Raw genomic sequence first — 25,403 nt, forward strand, 5'->3', positions numbered from 1 at the left:
TGCTCAGTCAGTCTTTTACAATGCAATGGACTGCTCGTTCATCTCATCTCACACCTTGTAACTTCTGTTTAGGGGGCTATTTGAAAAGCAGAGTTTATATAGGCGGAGTTGCGTATTTACCAGAAATAAAGGGGCAAATTAAAAGGAAAATAAGTCTCATTAATTCTGACATGTTTCACTCGGATGTTGCTGATGTGATAACTCGATCGCAATATGATAAAGTGACAAAAAGCATGTTGAACAGTTTTTTGCTGCCGCTGCGACAGTGACGCCGTTATAGACCACCATCGACGAAAACTGATTATTTTTGAAACCATAATTGTGCATAATTTTCCCCGTGTCGAGATAAACGTGACTAAAATATTTCGTGTGTCTGACGGTTTTGTCTCCAGAATGATCTAAAGTGGTATACTTTAATTATAAGTTAGACACTCTGCAGTACAACTGCACACCAACTCTAATGGCATTTGAGTCATTTAATGTTATCTATATCTATAAAACAAGGAAAAGGCCTCGATTAATTACTTTTTAATAACTTTAAACTCCACCTCAAACTGGGATTAAGAAATGTACTTCAACTGCTAAAGTATTTCCTTAAAGCATTACCCATCTTTTATGAATATTTAATTTAACAATGTGGTCGATACGTTGAAAAGTTTGGGATATTCGGTAGTTGTGATTTTTATTGTTGCTTTCTAATTTTTGGGTTTGAATTTACTTTCAGCATTAATAGCTGTTATAACCATTGTAATGATCGTAATTTAAATGGGATTAATGTATTGATGGAGTATTTCATTAACGTAGTATCTTTGGTCCATTTTGTTGGTATTTCTGTTCTCATTTAATACGTTTTGTCATTAGTCCGAAGCCTTTTGTTCAAAACGATCTGAAGAAGCCTTGAGACAAATGGGAAGTTTAATTTTATATGAAATTACATTAACAGATTGTGGAATTCTTATTTGGCTTGTCAAAAGCAGAAACATTTTAGGTATTTTATTTTAAAATGTATCTCGGGATAATTGCTTTTGGCACATTGCAGTTTATTATTATTATTTTTTTACCAGTTCCGAGTATTTATTTGTCTTCCAGTAAATAAATAGATGGCAAATCTTGTAGATGAATATGATCATACACAATCACAAGGAAAAATTGAAAACACTAATGATACACTAAGTACAACAGTACTACCAATTATAAGCAGGCGTCAAAAACTCGGTATGGGGCCTCTGGTTTAAAAAATGGCAAATGCAGTCCTTTTTTAAACAAATGAAATGCATTGAGAATGTCTCTTTATTAATAAGGGACAGTCTTCATTTTACTAACAAAAAATCTTTAATACTTATAGTATTAGGAGCCACTATGAGCGACACCAGGCCCATAGTGAATCCTAACACTAAATCCCAAACTATCTCCTCTCAACAACCATGTGTTCATCACTTTTTTAATTGCATAACATTATATTTATTATATTGTAGTACAAGATGCAAACATATTTTCTGTGTTTATATTGTCTACTTGGATCTTGTTTATTAATAGGACTTAATGCAGGTGAAGTTGCTGATTAGCAAAGGGAGGAGATAATTCGCTTTGACTTTTGACTAAGATCTCTCATTGCTAATCAGCAACTTCACCAGCATTAAGTCCTATTAATAAACAAGATCCAAGTAGACAATATAGACATAGAAATGTAAAACAGTAAGGACATAGAGATGAAAAGAATTAATATTCAATAGTAAAGTAGTTTTTCAAATATAATCAGCAAAATATTTATGACAAGTGTGAAGTTCTTGTTGCATCATTATACAAATGTTTTTAATGTTAGTTCATGGAGAAGAGTTTTGTTTTGCTAAATCAAGAAATTTGAATTCTGTTTTAACATTCTGGTCACTCAATGCTTAGGGATAATTTTATAAAGAACTCATTATGCAGTATTAATTCCTTTTTTATTTTTTTAATTAACTGAGATGTTGCTAAAGATGGATGAGAAGCTGATGATCAATTTTTTCAACTTTACGACTTTGTTGTATTGTTTAATTTAAAAATATCACATTTAAGATATACAAGCGGCCTTCGACTTTCGCACATAAATGGTTCCTGAAAGTGTGCGCAAATGTCAAATGTTCGAAAGTAGAGGGATCTAAAAAAATATGCACAAAAAACTGTGTTTTAAAGTATTTATTTATCAACATGTATATATAAGTTAACGAGGCGTGTTTAAGTGCTTTCGAGTGTTTTCTTTATAAACTTATCGAGAATTTGTTGAATACCACTCTTTCTTTTCTTGATAAAGATTTCTATAACATGCTGTGTCTTTCGTAAACAATCTTTGAAGATATATTTCCACAATTTTGAACGTATTCCTTAATTTTACTCTTATTTTTCAAAACTGACTATATCGTAGATCTGTTTACACCGTACAAACGTCCAATTGAAGCAAAAGATTCATCGTTTTCAGAACGTTTATTTATTTCTTTGTCTCGATCGTATGAATTTTGAGTCCTTAATTTCTTTTTGTTCGTATCAACACTGCAATCTCTCCGTTTATCGATTTATAAGAACGACATATTTAAACATAAACAAATAAATTGGCAAAACACACAACACGTTGACGCACGCCCTAATGCAAGGACAAACTGTTTTGACCTCTTGCTCGGAACACAGTAGTGATTCCGAGATGTCCGCTATTGTAAAAAGTAATGTGTGTCCGAGAACGTAGTGTAAGCCGAGGGCTGCCTGAAATCATGTTCAGTCAACAAGAACAAGTGATTAATTTTGATCATTTTCATTGTTCTTGTGTCATATCATCAGGTTTAGTCAAAGAAGTAATTGAATGGCTTCAACAATGTAATTTTTTCAGCACTATACACTGTTGACAAAACATCGCACCAAGCTTATTTGGCTTCTGCTACGTATTAGTTGAATACAAGTATTCGAGAGTATAAGTAATCGGTAGTGGGCTATTCGATGACGTAGTTTCCTACACTCCTGACCACTTTTCTCACGGGGCTAAGAGTCGATTTACACACAACAGTGACGTGCCGGCACAGTGACCGTTTGGTGCATAAACATCGATAAATATCACACATAGCCAATCAGAGTTTCATCTACGACACGTGATCTGTATTCTGTCAATACAAGTATCGTACATGAAATTCTGATTGGCTATGTATGATATTTATCGATGCTTACTGCACTGTGCCAGCACGTCACTGTTGTGCGTAAACTGACCCTAAGTCTTCTCTCCGCTTTTAAAAAAGATGCGGCACAGTTTAAATTAAAAAGTCGTAAAGCGACTCAAAATTAGTACAAAATCTTTTTGATGGGTTAAAATATTCAAAGAGGAAGCGGCTGGACACGTCATAAACATTGGTGGGGAAATTGTACCAGACTTCTCTGCTTTGGTGTCTTTGGTGCTTTGCGACTTTGAAACTTAAACTTTACGTTATTTTTCATAGGAGCCACGGTAAGATTTAGCCCTACGAGAAAGGGATCGGAATGCACGGCGACTACGATTTCGAAAAAATTACTATCGATTATCTATACCAGGTATCCCCAAAGTGGACGAGATCGATAAGGCATTTTCAGGGGCAGAAAATTAGTCGGAAATCGATTGAAAGCGGTTCATTAACAATTGTTAGTCCAATGGATTATGTATGTGACAGTTCAGGATAATTTAAATTTAAACACCAAATAGATCTTTTCTACAAAAATGGATGGATGGATTAATAGCAGCTCGGATTAACTTATTTTTATTATTAGTAACTGTATAAGATAAGTTAAAATAAAATGAGGAAAGTCGATAAAAAATCGAGGAATCTTTGAACAAGTCGGCAGACAAAGTTTGAGGATTCCTAACCTAAACCGTCAAATATTGCAGAATCAGCTGGTGCGATGTTTTTTGTCTACTCCGTAAGGTATAGAAGTTGATAAGTATTCAAAAGAATGTAGTAAATCACAGATGTAACTGCATTTGAATAATTAAAATTTCAAGAACTTGAAAATAATCAAACAAATATTTCTTTTCAAATTGAGGAACAATGAGTTATTAATATTTTGAAATATTTTATTAATAAAAGATGTTTAATATAACAAATAACTCATACACATTTATGCGCTTTTGTTTAATGAAATGTCGTTTAGGAATTGCACATATTCACGTTGCTGGAAATTTCTTCTGAATATGAAATAAAATAACATGATTAACGATAAATCTACAGTTTTATGAAATTTATATTCTTTCTTTTCATTAAAAAAAATTATAAATGAACTTAAACAACGAAATATCTACAAATACATTCAAAAACTCTTTAAAATTTCAAATTTTATTATAAATTTTGAATACTTTACACAACAAGAATATTAAAAAATGAAAATTTAAACATGTTTAGCACATTTTTTCAACAATAATTTATTTTTTAGAATTTTCAAAAACATATATTTTTTTTATAAAAACAACAAAGAAAACAGTCTTTTATTCACTGGAAAAAATAAAAAATTATAAAGCTTCACCCGCCATTCATCTTAAACAAGATTTATAAATGTAATTAATATAAAGACATATAAGTAAATTAAAATGTGTTTAATATAATTTAAAATATTTATTCAATTTAAAAAAAAATTCAAAAACATTGTATAACCTCCAGTATGGTACTGAAAAATCATTCTTCTGAACGTGTGTAACACCCACTTCCAGCAATTTTTATTTTTTGCGGACATCAATTCGAATTTTATTATTTTGTATATTATTAATTAAAAATATTTTCCTTTCCTTAATTAAGAAAATAAACAGCAATGTTTATTCAACAAACTATAAAGTAAAAAATAAATAAAAACCTTGTATAATACGAAAATTTACCGCAGGAAAAAAAAAATGCTTAAATTTCAAAAATATATACACACTCATACATACAATTTCTCTCTATATATATATATTTCTTCCAACATATGTATTCTTTTTTTATTTTATTGAGGAAAGGAGAGAGCTTATAAATCGATATCAATATCCAATAACAACTCCGATAACATATTTCCTTTTTATAACAAATTCGATAACTATTGGCGATATAACTATTAAACTAAGAAAAACAGGATTTTTAAGCCTCTAAGAACGTTTTTAGCTATTTCCATATGAAAATCGTACTTTTTTTTAAAAAAAAAATTTAAAACGTTGTAAGGATTTTCCAATTTTGTTTTCTTTTTTCCATATAAAAGTTTTATAGGATGATAGCAGCTTTTGTAAATTTAGAAAATACAACGTATGTAGATATTTTTAGAGCTTTTATATGTATTTTTTCTCTTTTTCTTATTGTCACATGACACTTTACTAGGCATTCGACTTAGAATATATTTAAGTCGAATTTTATGGATTTAAATGATTTTTTCCAAGAAAGAAATGATGTGTCATCTTTTATAAACTATAAAATTCGCTGCTGAGGAGTTTCAGATGTCGTTTTCAAATATTTGAATTGTCTATTTGTATAACGGAAAAGAGGGAATAAAATAAAAATATAGCTCAAGTTTTTAGAGTAATTGCGCGTTATACGGTTATTATCTTTATCTAAAAGTACTCTTAATATATTTATATACGTATATATGATTAATAAATTGATTTTTCTACGTAAAAAGTGAATAGAAATACTGTTCACGGGAGGACGAAATATGTCGATAATGCTAAAAAAAATGCAAGTTTATTCTTTGAATATAAACTCGATAAGCTCAATATAATAGGATAAAATGACATACTGTAAAGGAAATTCAAATATTAACTCGTGACTTGGAACGTGTTACCTGTTGAAGCAAACCTGACAGGTGTAAAGAAGAACACCCCAAACAATAGAGGGTAGGGGAGTCAATGAATATAGTATTAGTCGAAATTTTGTGTGTGTTGACCTTAAAAGTTCTGAAATATTTAGAAGTGTCAAAATTTTGCACCAAAAGCAGCAGATGTGCAAATACAATTAGTGAGTAGAAGGGAGTATGTCATGCCAGATATTAAATATCTACCAGCTGAACTTATTAAGGCTTTTAGCTATGGAGCGATAGAAATTCCTTTGAATCGATCGATACCATCTTATATATGTCAGTTTGGAACCAAGATGAAATTAGAGCTATCTTTAAATATTAAAAAAATAATATTATTATTATTATTATACATTACGTAAATCTATGTAAATTGTATTATAATACAATAAAGGCGCTCATTTAAAAGTATTGTCTTTAAAGTTAACAGGGCTGTCTTAATTATTAATGAAAATTAATCAAGCTTCTTTAAATATTAATCATCTTGTAATTTTAATTTATATATAAACTAAATATTTAAATCTTTAACTTCATGTTTGTTTATACATTAAAATCAATTTTAATAGTTAAACATTTGTAAAACTTGCGCAAATAAATAATTTCAGATAGATCAATTATTTACATAATTCTTACAATAAATCATTTTAAACTTTTATATATTTTATGATATAAAATAACTCACCTTAGTAAAACAGAAAAATGACGGTAAACATAGGAACATCTGCCGCTAGCATTGACGAGATGGTGTGAGATGGTCACGACATACAACTCCTATCTCTATCCATAAGTTAGCAGTCCATTTAGCAGCGCTACCTCCATCTGCCTGTTTCCTTCCCCACTCTTCGCTTACGGAAGTTTCATATCACAAAATGGTTTTCATAACTTTTTGCTTTAGTATCAACTTATTTCTCCCAAGGCTCGTGTTACCCATTGAAAAAAGTAAATTTATAATACGTGTTAAATCGAATTAAGTTTACAAAATGGTTCCCCGATGATAATTAATTTTATGAGTTTCGTTTCGTTGCTAAAAATTGAATAAATATGGCAGATAAGAAAAAAAATATTGCAAATAAGTAAAACTTACTAAATCGTTACATGTCAAAATTTTATTAGATTTTTCCCCTCCCCCCTTCTATTTTGTTTAAAAAAAAAAAAACTTTCATCATCAATATTTTTATTTTTGCAAAATTCTAAAACTTTAATATTAAAATAGTTTCTTAAATATTTATATATTTGGTTATCAGTTTTTAAAACTTTTCATATTAAATTTTTAATTTTTATAGAGAGAGAGAGTTGATTTATTGCAGCATAAAAGTGGTATATTTAGAACATTAGACAAAAATTATTGCTATATACATAAAATCTTAATATATTTACAGAATTATCTTTGGAAAAATAAATTTATGTGGAGAAAATGAAAGTTTTTCTATTTGATACATTTAAATATTGATTAGACTAGATATTTTAAATTTTTTAATGTACTACCATCTCTCTTCCTCAATTTTGAATATTTAAATTCTGACAGGCATTGCTATGGTTAATTTGAAAGTGTGGCTTTGACGTCTTACCATTTCTGACGTATTTCATAAATGTTGTTACTTATAAAGCAATACAGATCTATAATGTATGAAAATCTGATAAATGAGAAAAAAAAAATTGTCAAATATTATTCTGTTTAATAAAACAGCAAATATATAAAAAACACAGACTATTTAAATCAAGTATACGTTTGACTGAACAATTTTTGTTTCCTACTTAAAACTACAACAATATTGTTAGTATCTTATGATGTTGCAAAGCATTATTGATGATAAATATCAGTTGTGCCTAATAATTGTTTTTAATTTGTTTATTTATTTATCTTCCCCTTTGAAATGGAACTTGTACTCTCTTTTCTAATAAAGTTTATCATCATTATTATATTACTATAATATTCAGAAAAACTATTATTATGCAAATAATAACTAAAAACACTATAAAACTCGACAGTCATCTATTGAAATTGTTAATAATACCAGTCGAAGAATTACATTATAATAAAAGCTAATTAAATATTATCAAATCTGTAATGTTTCTATTCACTCAAATATTCCAAAAGCATGCAAAACAACAGGTATTGTTATAATAATATAAAAAATTCTTTTCCAATATAATTAATTATAATGGTTTACTAGTCACATAATTCTAATAAAATATTTAATTTGAATTTCTATACCAGGCCAACAGGAATTAAATATTAATTAATTTGTCATATATACAGCTAATTTGTTACTCTGTAACTGAATATTGTACATAAATAAATCATCCAATTAAAATTTTAATAAATGCTACTCAGATAATGTTTTAATTTGTTAATTCTTCATACTATTGTTTTGATCAAAATAAAAAAAATTTATTTGATATATAATATACATTTTGTCTTATTTGTACATTATTAATAAAATTATATATACATAATAATTATATCTATAAAATTTAAACTAGGTATAATACAAAATTTTTTAAAGAATTATGCTATAAGAAAAGAAAAATTTTTCTGATATATTTTAAGTTTTATTTTAATAACTTCAAACTTTAGTTTTATCAAATTTCAAGACAAAATTTATTGATTGTTCCCAGTAACACAGTAAAATTGTGCATCAAAATTTAACAAAAGATAAAAGAATTTCACAAAAAAAAAAGTTAATAAAATGAAGTGATTTTATATGATGATATTTTATACTGAGTTGTAAAGATTCATTTAATTAAAATGAATTAATTAAGTACTTATGTTAGATATAAATAAACTGAAATTTTAAAAATGTTTAACATAATTGATTTAATTATCACATTCTTCTTTTGAATAAATGAAAGGCAATTTAAGTGATCTGATAGAATTTGTTGTTATGGTCCATTTTTAATTACATAAAGGTTTTAATCATGAATTCTTGTCACCTCTTTCTGATTTTGCCTTTTTTTCTTTTTCAGTTCCTAATATGTCTTGTTCTATTTCCCACAATTCAATCTTCTGTTCTTGAATCGCTTTCTGGAAAAGAAAAAAACAAGTCAGATAATTTTGATTTTTGTAGATATTAAAATTTATGTATTTATTTATTTTATAACATTTTTAATTTAAAGAAATGCATAGCATACTTATTGACCTTATTTAGTTTATCCCACATTTAAATATTAACTACAGCTTCTGCAAACATTTCTTGTGATAGCTTATCGATTAATGCACTCACGTATTTACTTTGTTTAATCCCTTATCATTACTCCAGATTTTAATCTTTATTAAAACTTTGCTCATTATAACAACAAGGTATTTCTGATAAGACTTTAAAACTGAAAATGAAATGTAGTTAGTTTTAATTGATTCTAATCAAATGGAATACAGCATCAATAAATCCATAATAAAAATAGAAATTCTTCTGCCTATCATGTAACAATCAGTCTAATTTATGTTTAAATTTAAGAAAAATGAGAGAATTTAATAAATTCAAGTATTTTTGTTTTTCTGAAGAAAAATCATCATATGCAGAAACTGATTTGGCTATGTTTAATATATTAACTGCTCATGCATTGATTAAAATTATAACATAATAAAACTTAAATAAATAATTTGTCAATTTGGACATTTACTCTAGGTCTTACAAGTGAAAAATCATTATTCAGATATCTCAAAAATATTTTTTAGAATTCAAAAAGATTCTAAAAATATTTTTAACTAAAGAAAAACTAACTCAGATATGAGTGTGTCATTTAGTAAATTAAAAATGTCAAAGTAAGTAATGATGACATTAATGACATGACCTGATTTTCACAGATGAAGCAATCACTAACATTTTTTTTTTATGATTGATGAGAAATATTCAAATTATTTAAGTTTATAAAAATGTATAAGACTATAACTGGAACTTGTTTCTAAACTCGAAATTAATTATTATATATACACAATGACTTTGGCCTCTATTTTCAAGGAATTGTATAAAACTAAGAACTCAATGACAATATTCAAGATATAAAGAATAAGCGCTGGCAGTTCTAAAATAACACTAGATGTGTCGCAGTCCGTTCGGGAAAACTTTGTTGCTCATTACTGAAATGATTAGATGAAAACAGCCACGTCTTTGAGCATTTGTTAATAGAAAAAAATAAATAGATATTAATTAGCACATAAAAAAAGTTGCTTTTTATTAATTAAATCGTAATCCTTCAAAACGTATGAAAATACACGATCGTAATTTTTTAAATTATCATTGTTTTGAAAAAAATGTTCTCCATAAGTTTATCATTTTGTAATAGAAAATCCAAAAATATATATAAAAAATTGAGCGGTTCCATTTGAAATTTTGAAATTAACCCCCGTCTCATCCAGAATGGCAGTTGGGTAAGGTTTAACTTTCATAGCATTAAAAAAATATCCCTAGAAAATATTAAACTTTTATTATTTTTTATTAAAACATATTTTCCGAGTTATTGAGTCTAAACACATTACACGAAAAGCTATAAGAAAGAAAACACATTGAAAATTTCTCATTTATAATTCGGCTAAAGGAAACCATGTGATAATGGCGCGTGCTTTTTGAGTGCCGCCATGCTAACTTCTTGCATTCGGCATTTACAAATACAATACAGTATTATGTTGATTCGCTTTGAAAGCTATTATCTAATAAATAAAAAACACTATTTTAATTACGATTTTTTTCTTTATATAGGTAATGCATACTAAAATTTCACGCTTTAAGTAATATCATATTTTACGGACTATAAGACGCTACAGACTATAAGACGCACTTTAATTTTTAAGCATTTTTTTTTAAAAAAATACATATAAAATACATATAAGATGCTACGGACTATAAGACACACCTGAATTTTGGAGGCAATTTTTCAAAGAAAAAAATTCGTCTTATAGTCCGTAAAATACGGTAATAAATTTTAAAAATTAATTTAATTTCAAAATCCCATCCAAAAATTCGTGATAAAAATTAAGCATAAATGTAAATAGTTACAAATAAATACGATACTTATTTCCTTAGTTTTGGGGATTTCAGATAATGTGAATATATGGAATATGCACCTAAATATTCCATTAATTGGAAAAATATGTTTTTAATTATTTCCATTCAAATATAATAGAAATATATATAAAGGAATTAAAACGTTACACCATATAACGTATATGCATTTATTTAATACCTATTCATTATGTTACATGTAATTACTATACTGTGCAGGTCCACAATAATTTCAATTAAAACAATAGCTAACTAAAGACAGTTTTTTATATTTTCTTTTGAGAATTGTTAATGGTTTTTTTCTCAATACTTATTTGTGTCACTCATCAGCTCAAAAATAAAGATCTATGATCTAAATAAACCAAAATCATAAAAAAATGCCCGCGGCAAAAGCACAGGTGTAAACAGATGGGAAAATATCCAATGTTGATGAAGATACTTCGTCATTAAATCGATTATATCATTATCTACTCGGGTAGCATCTTTAAATTTGGAAAATAAAATTTCTGCACATTGGTGAAGCACGTGGCAAAAGACACAGAGTGAATGCACCATGTCTGTTTTTCTTATCGAGAAGCGCAATTGTTAAATTAATTTTGGCAGTGGAATTTTAGGAATAAAATCGTTTTTAGTTATTTCAGTTAGATATGAGAAATCGTATTTGTTTCATTTGTGGAAAAGAAGCAAAAGAAAAGACAGACTATTGTTTTGATTTCACAAGAAAATCTGAATTTTTCTTCACATTTATGTTTTCTATTTATTTACCGAAAATAAAAACTGTAAGAACAAAAAAATTTGTTATCATTTAACAAATATAAGAATTTTGTAAGCATATTACTTCATATTCTCGATCGAAAAAACATTTGTATGTTGTTTGGAACTGTCTCACAGAATGTGTAAAAGTTTGACAAAAGTAGAAATAAACGCCATTCAGTCATGAGTTAATCACAGTTTGGAACTTTACAATAACAGATTTATTAATCACCACTGTTTATAATTGGCGGTTGATGTTAAAAATTTCTCCTAAACTATCGCAATGCGAGTGATTGCCTTAGGTCTTGGACATAGAAACAAATCTCGATCGAAGCTATTATAAAATTGTGCACCCGAGTGGTGTAATTAATAGTTATTACTTGACATGAACTAGATTCCAGTATGTAAATAGATTACTATTTCGAATATAGTAGCTTTTGAAACTTATTTAAAATTATTTAAATTTTCGTTTCAGAGGCTATATCTTTTTAACTATTAAGTTTTTTTGTATATATTTTTGTTATATTTCCAAACACAGCCGAAATTTCTATCAGTTTCAAATCCTAGTCTATTTAACTTTTAATGTAAACAATCACATTTGGTGAAAAGTAGTAGTTTCAATTTTTATACTATTTTCATTTACAGAATATACTGAATGGTAGTGTTTCTGTAATTTCAGGACTTATTTTTTAGGTTTCATTTTATGGCATTTATTTCACCACCGTCCATTCATATTTTATAATGATATTCAATGGTTCTATTATAGCTTAATCAAATGAAATGGCTTTATTACAATAATAAGGTTCATCTGTGCCATGTGTGCCAGATGCACATAGATAGATAAACTGTAAAATATTTTGTGTTCAAAATTCTTTTGTAACTGTTTATTCACGGATTTTATTTACTTTGTTTTAATTCTTGTATTCAGAGCTTGATGTCATTATCTACTCGTATTAATGCTAATAATATGCTCAAAACACACTACAGCAGTCGTCTTCCTGAGTTGTCTGTTATAATCTGTAAGCAGAGTTTAAAATCTGCTATTCATTAGCACCCCTCCCCTTTAACTCCACATCTGCGATGGTCAAGAATTCGGAGAACTGAGGGGTCACGAAGGGGAAGGAAAAGCTTGGACAGGGGAGAGAGGAGAGAAAGGTCACCACTTTTTTAGACCGGACATGTGTGTAACGGACGTGGAAGTCATCTGTTCTTGTGATCGCCTTACTTTGTAGTTTAATTATTGTATTATTAAAATTTGTAATATTACAAATTGGCGCAGTCGACAGGATTTCAGTACCCAGCTGTATTTATATAGTAGAATCATGCTTTTTAAATTTTTGGTTCAGAAGACCGAAGACTCCTACATTATCTCCCGATATCAACTAGAAGGGGAAGACGAATGGACAGAAATCGACCAAGAATTTCAAGGAATCGAAAATCATCCCGCAATTTCGACCTCGTCGGTTTTTCAAACTGCTATCCAGACGATGACGAATTATCGAACACTATCTATTTCATTATCGGAGACAGAAGGTGAGCTCTATCTTAACAAAACTTTAATACGATCGGTCGCCTCGGACAGTTCGTCTGACCCGAAGTCGGATGTGTTGGCGCAAATGGTTCAGTTGCAAAAGCTGTACATGAGCCAACAAGCCGAGACGTTGAAGATTATGAACTCTTTTCGGCAAACCATCAAAAAAATGTCATTAAATTCATCTCGCGATACGATCAACATAGAAAAATATGATGGAAAATCGGAGGAAGCGCGTGTTTGGATAATTTCATACGAACACGCGTGTGCATCTCACAATTGGATTACAGACGAACAAAAGATTCGTAACCTTCGAAATTATTTGGAAGGAATTGCCGTGAAATGGTACAATTCTCGAGTATTAGATAAGGTCGGTGATAATTGGGAGGAATGGAAAAACTCTTTTCTTAGTGCGTTCGGACAGAATCGGATCCAACTTTCCATATTAGCGGATATGTGGGAATATCGTGGTGGTTCACTATTGGAATATTATTTTGAAAAACAACGGCGTATTCAACTTGCATATCCGGATATTGGGGAACAAAGCTTTATCACCATGGTAATACGTGGACTACCGGCGGATATGCAAGCTATTCTTCTTCAACACAATTTAAACGACAAAGAAAACTTACGTGTTGGATTGAGCAAATTGGTACCTACAAAAAACTCTGTACCGAGGAAAATTGAAAAAAGGAATAATATTCATGATAACCGAAGTTTTACCTCCGTGAATGAAATTGATAATGGTCCAAAAAACGAGTAAGGAAGGGTTTACCGATCCCTCAGACAAAATCGGATCATTGTCTAGTCACAGATCATAATGATCCCCGCGTGAAATCGAGGCCAGTCCACCAAATCGACAAACACAAGTGGAAAAAAACCAAGAATGGCCGGTTGATTGTCCCGAAAAATATTCAAAACAGCATTATGAAGCGGTATCATGACGATCCGGACAGTGGGGGTCATGATGGGTTTTGGAGGACTTATTACAAGTTAAGGGCACGGTTCTGGTGGCCTAACATGAGACAAAGTATCCAACGTTACGTGCAGACCTGTCCGATATGTCAATCCGTCAAGTTTAAATACCGACCCCGTCAAGACCAACTCTATTTGCCCCCACAATCGAAAATACCCTTCAATACAGTACACATTGATTTTGCGGAGCTTCAGAAACGCAGTGAAGGGGTAAGAATGACTAAATCATTTCTAGTGGTCATAGACGAAGCTACACGGATAACTTATGCTAAAGCTATGAAGGAGGATGTGCGTAGTGTCATCCGTTATTTGGATAATTTACCATTATTCAATAATGTAACTACTATCATCAGCGATTGCGGATCTACCTTTAAATCGGACAGTTTCAAGCAATGGGCCAGAGACAGGAATATCACATTAAAAACCACATCACCTTATCATGCTGCCGGGAACGGAGTGTGTGAGAGAAAGATACGGGATCTCAAGAAATTCCTTAATTGTTATCCAGATTTCAAAGGTGGGTGGAAAAATTGCTTGGATGCTGCAGTTTGCCACGAAAACCGAAGCTACAACTCTTTTTTAGGTTGCTCTCCATTATTCAAATGGCAACGAACAGTTGTTAAGCTGGAAGCTGACAGCGAATTCGGAATTACAGATTTACAATCGTATGAAAAGGAGCGTACCGAGGAACAACGAAAGAAATATAGAGAATCTATCAAAAAATATTATGATAGGAAGCATGCAGGACCATTGGTAAATATTAAAGTTGGATCCTGGATTTTAGTTCAGAGTGGTATGAGGGGAAAACATCCGAACATTAAAGGACCGTATCGTATCGATAAAATAATATACTACGACAACATTCCTAAAAATGTGATGTATAGAACGGAAAATGGAACTAAAAAGATAGCTCACCTTACCAATATAAAATTGTATCATCACAGGGGTGATGACAAGGCTAAGAAGGGGGGTGTAAGCAGAGTTTAAAATCTGCTATTCATTAGCACCCCTCCCCTTTAACTCCACATCTGCGATGGTCAAGAATTCGGAGAACTGAGGGGTCACGAAGGGGAAGGAAAAGCTTGGACAGGGGAGAGAGGAGAGAAAGGTCACCACTTTTTTAGACCGGACATGTGTGTAACGGACGTGGAAGTCATCTGTTCTTGTGATCGCCTTACTTTGTAGTTTAATTATTGTATTATTAAAATTTGTAATATTACATAATCCAATCCATTCCTAACTTGTTTTAATTTCTTTTATATTCTGTATAACTTATTCTATGAATTTCACTTGGATATCTCATTTCAAATGCCATCAATCCTTGCTAATCTGTTTTTATTTATGAACTAAGACACTATACCATGGGTAATGACAGATATAACTATGATATTAGAGAGTTTAAGCTCTAATTCCTTAGAGAGTTTATTCGACATTCAAACTTTCAATAGTTAATTTATCGAGTTCAACCAATTGCAAATCTATACTTAATTATTTCTAGTGAATCAACAGATTCCATAATAGAGTTTGCCTGTTCAATTTGAAAGTCGAATAAACTCTCTAAGGATTTAGAACTTAAGCTCTCTAATACCATAGTTATATACACCACTACATATGATACAATGTCTTGGTTCATAAATAAAAAACAGATGAGCAAGTATTTATGGTATTTAAAATGAAATATCCAAGTGAAATTCATAAAATAAGTTATACAGAATATAAAAGAAATTAAAACGAGTTAGGAATGGATTGGATTATAATGGAAAAATTACAAATGGCTCAAGATAATTGTAGTTTTTTTTGGATAAATTATTCGCATGATTTCGAATAGATCATGACATCAAGCTTTGAATGCAAGAATTAAAACAAAGAAAACCCCAGAACAAACAGTTATAAAAGAATATTGACCGTCAAAAGTTAAAATATTTAACACAGGACTCAACCTGTCATAGACAGAAAGAGTAGCAAAGACAGTTACTTTTCATAATTTTAAATTTACTTATCTACTACCACATTGTTACTCTAAGAAAACTAATCATATTTAAACTTACAATTAAATCTGTATTTGACAACTGTAGAACAAAATATTTTTTAAAAGGTTTACTTATAAATTGTTTAGTATTTATACAGCAATATTTTTTCAAGAGATTTGCCTATGTTAATAACATTGCCATTGCCTGCATAAGTTATTCTGTCAATTGTTACAATATACTGTATACGTCAAGTACAATACAAATTAAAACTACAGCTCTAAACTTATGACATAAATATAGTGCCTCATCAATCCATATATAGTTGTTTAATTGTGAACAGTTTGCCACATTTTAATGTATTTTAATATAAACTCTAAGTTAAATTTATAACAGATATGAAATTGGTAGAAGTGAAAAAATGCTTAAGGGTAAATTTGTGAAATACGAAATGTGCCTGCACTGAAAATTTTATATGTACCACTAGTGTTCACTCTTATGCCTGTATAGCTTTTCAATGGAGATTTCACAAGCCAAGGACGGCCTCGAAGAAAGAAGTCCTTCTTCAAAAAGACGTGTCTGTCTCACTTATTATTTTGCATTTCATTATACAGTAGAACCTCTATTATCCGGACTAATTGGGGATGAAGGTAGTCCGGATAAGGAAAAATCCGGATAATCGAAAAAAATAATTGACAGTGCATATAGTATGAATAATTTTTATTTGTCTAGATTTACACATAGCTTCAATATTAAATTCTTTTTTATTAAGAAATTCAATTAACGATTTTTGTTTAAAGCTAGCTGTTCTTTTTGAAGCTGCTAAATCGCGAATACTTTTAAGACATATAAGTTGTCCTGAGTTACACTCTTCTTAGCTCTCAAACCACTTCATGGCGACATCTAAGCACCGAAAAGCTTCAGAATATGTAGAACCGATATCTCTTACTTCGCAAATCACTTTGTCTTCTCGATCTTGTTCATCTTAGGCAGATATTTCTTTAATTATTTCCTCATCATTCAAAATTTGGAATCCAGGATCGTTTGCATCGCAATTTAACCACTCGGTTACATCATCTTCGTCACATTCAACACACATTGAAATTTGTGCTATTGCTTTCGCAATGTCTCCTATACCACTTTCTACTGTTAATGGAATTTACTAATGGTCTTTTCGAAATTTTGTTCCATACATTCCATCACGTACGTACATAAATAGTGTCGCAATTCGCCAAGTGCAAATTGTCAAATTCGTACAATTTTGGTTTATTTTGAACAATCCGGATAATCGAGAATCCGGATAATAGAGGTCCGGATAATCAAGGTTCTACTGTAGTTTTTTCTATGCTCTATCAAAGTCTAGCATGTTTTGAGTTGTGCAGGGATCACAAGTAAACATACTAGTAGTTTTTGCTAGCAGTAGAGGCAAATGGAGGATCGCAAGTAGTTTAAATCACTTGTAGGTTACAAGCAGGTTACATATAATTTCACAGTAAAGTTCATCAAAGAAAAAGAAATAGAATTTCATCAAAGTTATAAAGCAGGTTTCACCTAATTTCATAACATTATTTTGCTGAAATTTATTGACATTTTAACTTTTATTTATTTCAATACAGAAATAAAGCTTTTATTTTTATTAAAGACTGAATCAAGTGTAAAGTATAAATTGTAAAAAAAATAGTAGAAAAATAATTACTTATAATTCATGATTTAAAAAACAAGGGTGCCTCACATCACCCAAATGTATTATCTTAGTAAGGTATTGAAGAACTTTGATCATTAACACAGATTAAGTACAAGTATAGCCTCTTAATGACCTCTTGGACTTAATGACAAGCTCTTCAGCACTGGAAATCCTTCTTAATCTTAGTCTAGCTTCCGCAGTCGGTCAGTATCCACTACACGAAACGTTCGCAATCTCCAAGACTACTTACAGTATGTCATTTACAAATTTGTACTTTATTGTGCATCCAATTTGAAGGATTTGATAGCTGAAATATTAGTCCGAGTTTTTTTAATGAATTGAATAAACTTTAATTTTTTGGCACCTCATTTTTATAATTTGTGCTGCTTGTATTTTTATTTTCTATAATATGTCAGAGATGTAAATTAAAACTAAGTTATCAAATTGGAGTTTCCTTTAGACTTTTATCTAGAATAAATAAAAATGACTAAGCTCTTTGTTTAATGACCTAGTTGTAGAAATGGAACTCGATCATTTAGTGAAGAGTGGATGTACAGTACAAGGGCCTGCAGACTCATATAAGATAAAACTGGGTGAGATGCCCATAGTTTTTATCGACGCATATAACTCACTTAATCATGAGTTCCGGAAGAAATAAATATATAACGTGTATACAGCTAAGGGTTATCTTTTAATAAAGGTGAACAAAGTTAAATAAAATCTTGATGTAACAGAGTGGTAGCAATGAAATGATACTTATCCTCTTTGGGAATCTACCTCCAGGAGTTGCCCAATGCTTAAGGATGAGATACCTATTTTATTTAACACTTAATTTAACCAACATTTTGCACTTTTTGTATTTTCACACTCATTATACTCTGTAATAGATACTGTACTGTATTAACATTGAATTTGATCCATGCTTTGCTAAATTACTATCTTCAAAGTCTTTTGCGAAGAGTACAATATTGAATATTAAATTCTTTGCTTGCTTGATAGTAATTTAGACGATTAGTATACGTACTCTTTCAGCTGGAAGAACAATCTTTTTTTGGCCCATTTTCCTCTATTGGCATCAGTTTCCCTTCTTTTGTATTCTGTAGGCATCTAAAATTAATAAATTTAATTAAGTTTGTAATATAATATTTCAGAGAAAATATGCATCTCTCCTTTAAATCCACTAGGCATCTCATTCAAACCATATGGGGTTAGATGCTTATTTCTATATTTTAGACTAAAATTATCGGGAGAGCCTCTGGCATCAACTACAACATAACCAACTAACCCTATGTTCACATAAAACAGAAATATCACATAAATATATTCGAATTTCAAAACCTTTTGTATAAATGTGAATGTTGCAATAAAGTTTATAGAGCGACGATAAACTTATTTTTAACAAAAATATCAGCAGAATAACCATTCGACAAATAATGAAACACAAAAGCGTTAAGCATAGTCACCACTAAAGTCACTAGTCACCACTAAAGTGACTAGTGACTTATTCTACTGACTTAATACTCAGTAGAAAAAACTTGAATACTCTTGAATAAACAACCTCTAGGTATCTCTCCCGACTAGGCATCTCCCTGGTTTTACTCTAAAACTAAAACAGAAAGTTAGTGCATAGATCATTTCAAGAGTGTATGATTCATTACAGAATTTTCAACAGTATATAAATTTTGTATTATAAACATTTTCTTTGATCATGAGAAAAGAATTCAAAAATACTTTTATTTAAATGTAAAATTTTCCAAATTATGTTTAAAAAATGCACTGTTTAGGTCCACGAAGTCTACATATTGTTGTTAATAATTAGAAACCTGACTGAAATAGCAAAATACAGTATGTTAAAAATGTTGATAGAATCTATTGACATATCAAAGTGTATATGATTCATTTCTAATTCATTTTTTCTGCATAACAATTTCTTATATAAACCTATTAATTGTAAAAAAACAAATATTTTTTTTATAATAAGAATTAATGGAAACCTACCTTTATCTTGTGCAACTCTAACATGTTAAAAAAACTAGATGATAAACACCTATACACCTAAGCATGATGTTAACTTTTAAACATAGTAATAACTTAAAACTCGCATATGTTTTTAATGACTCGGTGCTATTAATTAAAAAGTTCTATATTGATAAATTTCCTGTGAACCTTTAGGAGTTTAACATATTAATTTAACATATTAAATTACTTTTAAAAATAAAAAATAATTACCGTATATTTCTGCAGTAAGACGATAGTTAATCGTAAGAAAAGGCTCCCAAAATCTGGGGTCTGCTTATAGGACAGATACAAAAAAATTAGATTGAATTATGTAACAATAAAAAAAATACTAGAACAAAATAAATATTAAAAGTTATGTTTATTGAGCTACTGAGGAAAAAATGGACAAACCATAATTATTTTAGTAGAGAGATAATTAGTAGAGTAGGGTATGTCCACAAAATAGAATAGCCCATACGACATTTTTGTCAATAGTCAAGGTGCCCGAATGCCCAAATCAGTGCCAATGTTTGCAACAATCGCAAGGCAGTGCTGCCAGATGCAAGAAAATAAAATTTGTTCATTCGAAAAATTACGAATAGGACATAATTCCATATACTCTATACAGTATTATTATCTAGATGATGATTGCTGATCTAAACTAAATTCATAAGCTGTTGATAGTTTGGGGGTCGTCTTATAGAACAGATATATGCTAAAACTATAAAACTTTGATGAAAATTTATGCCTTGTCTTATCCAAAAATCGTCTTATCTGCAGTAATATATGGTATATCATTTGATTTCAAAATATTTTTTATATTTTAAAAATAATTAATCATATTCCAGGAAACAGTTCACCTTTTTCCCGAAATCCCGGGACAAGCAAAAGACCAGGAAATAAGAAACCCTAGTCAGAACAATGGTCTTAGAACAGCATCCAAACCAGATTGAGGTTAATAGGCTTGGGGATCTCTATAAGGACAATACTATTAATTACTTCCAAAATATCCTGAAGAATGCAAAGAGCAAAGCAATCGATATTGGACAGATTCTTTAATGATCAACAAAAAAGAAAAAAAAAAAAAAAAGACTGATGAAAATGCAAGACTGTGTATGTATGTATTATTATTAAATATAAATAAACATAGTAAGAAAGTATATAATTTATTAATATTATTTTTTGGGATTCCAGAACGAATTAATCAAATTCCCATTAAAATCAAATCTATGGTAAATTGATAATCAGTTAATGAACAATTCAAATAGCGAACATTGTCTTGGAATGGATTATGTTCGTTAACCCAGTGGTCCCCAACGTTTTTATTGCCGCGGACCGGTCAACATTTGATAATTTTTCCGGAGCCTGCTGATTGTTTATTATGATTGTTTGATTGTTTATATTTTAGATTGTTTTGATTTAATAATTTTAATTTAATTGTATTTAAACATGCCTTCAAAATAAAATACAGTTAAATCACTTTATATTCATTTTTTGGTGTAACATTTTAACTCACGGTTTTAGGTGACGTCTCTCAGCTCCCCGTCCATTGAAAGTCGCACAAACCCGAGAGAAATACACCACAGTAAATAAAATGGAAATAATTTAATGTTCCTTGGGCGGCCCGGTACCATATGATCCACGGACCGGTACTGGTCTGCGGATCAGGGGATGGGGACCACTGCGTTAACAGATTACCCACTGTATTTCAAAATATTGATTAAATATTAAATAAAGTGATAATAGCACAATTAAAAAACAAAGATATAAATAGCTTTCAATATTCACATACTATAAGTGACTAAATTCAATTTAAAAAAACTGAAAAGTCAAGAAAAACATTGCAATGTATTTCACAAAGTTATCAATTAAAATAATTATATAAATTATTAATCAAATGTCATAGATGATTTTTATTACACATATGCATTTTTCCACTTACATTTTATTCTAATTCATGAGAGTTAAAATAGACTCAAATATCTAGGTCATAAAAAAAAAAAACAGTTTATTTTTGTCATGCACATGACAAAAATAAAGACATCAAACAAACATATATATCTTAGGATACAAATACAGCTCTGAGTGAAGCAGTGGGAAACTTATCAGAGCTGTACAGCACGACCATAGCAGTAAAAAGTCAAAAGGAACCAACAATCTATATGTGATCCTTCATAAGATCCCCAAAATCAGTCTATCTGTAGTTTTGAAGACTATCAAAAATGGAATAAAATATATGTGAAAATAATCTGGAACTATTTCTCAAAACAATGCTAAAATTCAACTGTTTTCCACTTGACTAGAGACAGCTAAAAGTACACAAACAAGAAATTCCATTTCAGAGACTACTTCCAGAGTGCAATAAAAGGCACACTAGGCTCTCTGTTAAGCCTATCTGTGTTTAACAAGTAGGATTTGGGGGATATTATCTCACGAAGGATCACATATAGACCATCAGCACAACTATGACAATCTTTGACTCTTTTTACTCTTATAGACATAGTCTACTACTCGATTATGGTCCCAACGGCATCAGAGCTGCATTTGTATCTATCTTAGATCACAATACAAAAAAAATCACTAAAGATAAAAAAAAATTATGTTTATATTGTAAGTGTATATATTGCTACTGTAATTGACAAATTAACTGATACATATTAATTTAATCAAGCTGCTGTATGTCGTCTCCACCATTGTATGTCCACCTTTGTTGTGGTGGTGGGGCTTGCATTTCTCAATGACCCTGAGGGCTATGCTACCGCCAGCATAGCCTTCAGGGTCTATGGTAGGGTCTCCCATGCCGGAAAGGTCAAAGGAGAGAGAAAAGACAAAGAGAGATACACTGGTCCTCCAGGTTGGGGGGTTTGCATGGGGCTAACAACCCCACCATATAAAAAACAGGATGGTTATAAAACATCCACAAGAAAACAACCAGACAGCCTTTAAAGGGAATCAACAATTGAACTGGAAAAATGGACTGAACATTGGAATGTAAGAAGCCTTTATAGAGCAGGAGCACTTATGAAGGTAATAGGAGAACTACAGAGATATAAGATCTCTGTAGTTCTCCTATTGCCTTCATAAGTCATTACAGTCATTCAAGAAACAATGGGTGGGGACAGCAAAATCCCCTTGGAGAACATGATCCTGTATGGAGGAAATACGAGATATGAACTAGGCACAGGTTTCATTGTAGCTAAGCATATATGGGACTCGATTTTGGCATTTGAATGCTTCTGAGAGGCTTTCCAAGCTCAGAATGAGAGGCTGGTGGTTCAATATCACACTGGTCAACACCCAGGCTCCCACAGAAGTTTGCAACAGAGGAAACAAAGACAAATTCTTTGAGGAGCTGGAGAACACACTGGCAGGAGTTCCAATGCATGACATAATATGATGCTTCTTGGGGACCTTAATGCTAAAATAGGCAGAGTGAAAGAGTGGCACTTCCAACCCACCATAGGAAAGGAAAGCCTGCATGAGACAACCAATGATAATAGAGAGCGACTTATCAACCTAGCCAGCACTAGAGATCTGATAATCCATAGCTAATTTCCCTAGAAAAGCCATTCACAAACAGACATGGGTATCCCCAGATGGCAAAAGGAACCAAATAGATCATATACTCATTAACTGGAGATATCGTAATAGCATAAAAAACATACGTAGTCTCAGAGGAGCAGAAGCAGGAAAAGATCACTTCCTGTTGAAAGCCAGCATGAAAGTGAAACTCCAGGTAATGACAAAGGACAAGTAAAACCATCATTTTTCATACGATGTACAGTACATAAACTCAAAGCTAATGACACCAGGCAACAATACCAGAAAGAAATAGAAAAGGCTCTAGAACTGAACATGATGGAAGAGATGGAAAGGGACCAAGCCTAGAAAGAAATGCATGCATACATCCATCTTAGAAATGGCCATAAAAACCTTACCTAGAGTATACAGGCCAAGGAAACCATAGTTTAACAGCATATATGTGGAAGTGGTAAATAAAAAAAAAGCAAGAATGAATTGGCTGGACAAACTCATTAAATACCAATATGATAAGGCAACAAAACATTCTAAGATGACTATTAGACAGCAGAATAGAAAGTTTCTCACAGATTTCATTGAGGAAGCAGAGAATAATCATAAGAAGCAAAAAGTGAGAGACTTTTTCGGAGACATTAACACTCTATACAACACATATTGACCAAAACCCCTGGTCATCAAGGATACATGTGGGAGGTTATTAGCCAACAGGAAGTTTCCAAAGGATAGAAAGAATATTTCCAGGATCTCCTGAACTGTCCAGACCCCATACATTTCTCCCAAAACACACTGACCAATCAGAAGTTAAAGAACTTACTCAGAGTGAAATTCAGGTTATCATACAAAATTTCCATAATCACAAAGCTGCAAGGACTGGCAATATCAAACCCAAGCTCATCAAATATGGTGGGCAGCAGCTTGCAAAAACAATCCATAATCTGATTCTGCAGATCTGGAGACACTGAAGAATGCCAATGGAATGGAAGGAAGCAGTCGTAATCCACATCCATAAGAAAGGAGATAAAATGGAGTGTAAAAACTACAGGGCAATTTTCCTACTCTAGGTGACATACAAGATCCTGTCGTCTCTAGTTATGAGAAGATTGACTCCTCGGAAGACTATGATGATAATGGTATTACGGTCAACAGAGAACCAATATGGAGGAGAACAAACCAGGAACTGCCGACAACCTACGACAAGCCCATGATCACACAAGTGATTAAAGCCAGAAGATCACAGTGGCTAGGCCATGTCGTAAGCTACCTACAATAGCAACAGCATCATGAGGGTTCCACTGTAAGGGAAAGGGAAGAGACCAAGAGGCCATCCCAGAAAAAGGTGAAAAGATGGGTCATTGAAGAAGACCTCGGAATCAAAGATTGGCAGAGACAGGCAGAGACCGAACGAGATGGAGAAGGATTGCGGCTAAGGGCCTCAAAGGCCCATAATACCAGGCGAAGCTGTATGTCGTGCTCTTTAGTATCAAATCTAAGTGCATATATTTAAATTTATTCTTAAATACAAAGAATGCTTGATAAATTAATAACAACAAAATGTTAAATAATAAGAATACCTTGACGCAATCTTGGTAAAGTTTGAATAATGCAGAACAAGAATCATTTTTCTCTCCTTTCAGGAATTTATCAACAAACCACGAATTAAAACAAGAATCATACTGTCGCTTCAATTCTCCACATTCGCTGCTTACACTGTTCATCGTGCTTCACATTTAATATTTCCAATCATTGACTTATTAAAAGAAACCACTCGTGTTCATTCCCTTACATCATTCGCCATCTTGCCAAAAGCGCTCTCTGTTGTGAAAATATTACAAACATTTTTATGTAATAAAAATTTTATTTTTTCTATTAATATAAAGAAATAAAAAATTTAATTTTTAAATATTTGTATATAAATTTATTTTAATGCAAATGGATATTTTAATAAACTTATACCGGTAATATTTATATCATATACTATATATAATAGAAAATTTTATCAAATGCACGTAGTGTTAAATAATAGTAATTAAATATTAATAGAGGCGAAATTTAACAAAAACTTGAGAAATTTTTTCTAAAATCACAAGTAAAAAGTTCATTATATTGGAAAATTTAGAAAAAAGAAATCTGAATATTACTATAAATGCGCACAGTTG

At 30.9% G+C, this 25,403-nt stretch overlaps 2 protein-coding genes across 2 annotated transcripts in view; both read right to left on the reverse strand.

Moving 5' to 3' along the window:
- LOC136980966 (calcium/calmodulin-dependent protein kinase kinase 1) overlaps positions 1–6,784 on the reverse strand; it is a 50,326-nt gene extending 43,542 nt beyond the window's left edge. Inside the window, 1 exon segment of the mRNA XM_067277167.1 lies at positions 6,482–6,784. Within this exon segment, the coding sequence (XP_067133268.1) occupies positions 6,482–6,520 (39 nt within the window). The 5' untranslated portion in view covers positions 6,521–6,784.
- Positions 6,785–8,591: 1,807 nt separating this feature from the next.
- Positions 8,592–25,041, reverse strand: LOC136980912 (TP53-regulated inhibitor of apoptosis 1-like). The gene is made up of 3 exons (XM_067277112.1): positions 24,819–25,041; positions 18,734–18,816; positions 8,592–8,824 (listed from the first exon to the last, which is right to left on the reverse strand). The coding sequence occupies exons 1-3, from the start codon at positions 24,960–24,962 to the stop codon at positions 8,785–8,787; spliced, it is 267 nt and encodes an 88-aa protein (XP_067133213.1). The 5' UTR covers positions 24,963–25,041; the 3' UTR covers positions 8,592–8,784.
- Between the last annotated feature and the right edge of the window lie 362 nt (positions 25,042–25,403).

Source organism: Centruroides vittatus, unplaced genomic scaffold (assembly GCF_030686945.1).
Source record: "Centruroides vittatus isolate TY-2023 unplaced genomic scaffold, ASM3068694v2 contig_738, whole genome shotgun sequence".
NCBI classification, from domain to species: domain Eukaryota; kingdom Metazoa; phylum Arthropoda; class Arachnida; order Scorpiones; family Buthidae; genus Centruroides; species Centruroides vittatus.

Bases quoted from the DNA above. Each gene is read 5' to 3' on its own strand.
- LOC136980912 (XM_067277112.1), bottom strand. From the start codon at position 24,962: ATGAACAGTGTAAGCAGCGAATGTGGAGAATTGAAGCGACAGTATGAT. The intron at 18,817-24,818 runs GTATTCTTATTA...TATTAATTTTAG, and splicing joins TTTACCAAGATTGCGTCAAG to ATGCCTACAGAATACAAAAG. The intron at 8,825-18,733 runs GTACGTATACTA...TTTCTTTTCCAG, and splicing joins TTGTTCTTCCAGCTGAAAGA to AAAGCGATTCAAGAACAGAA.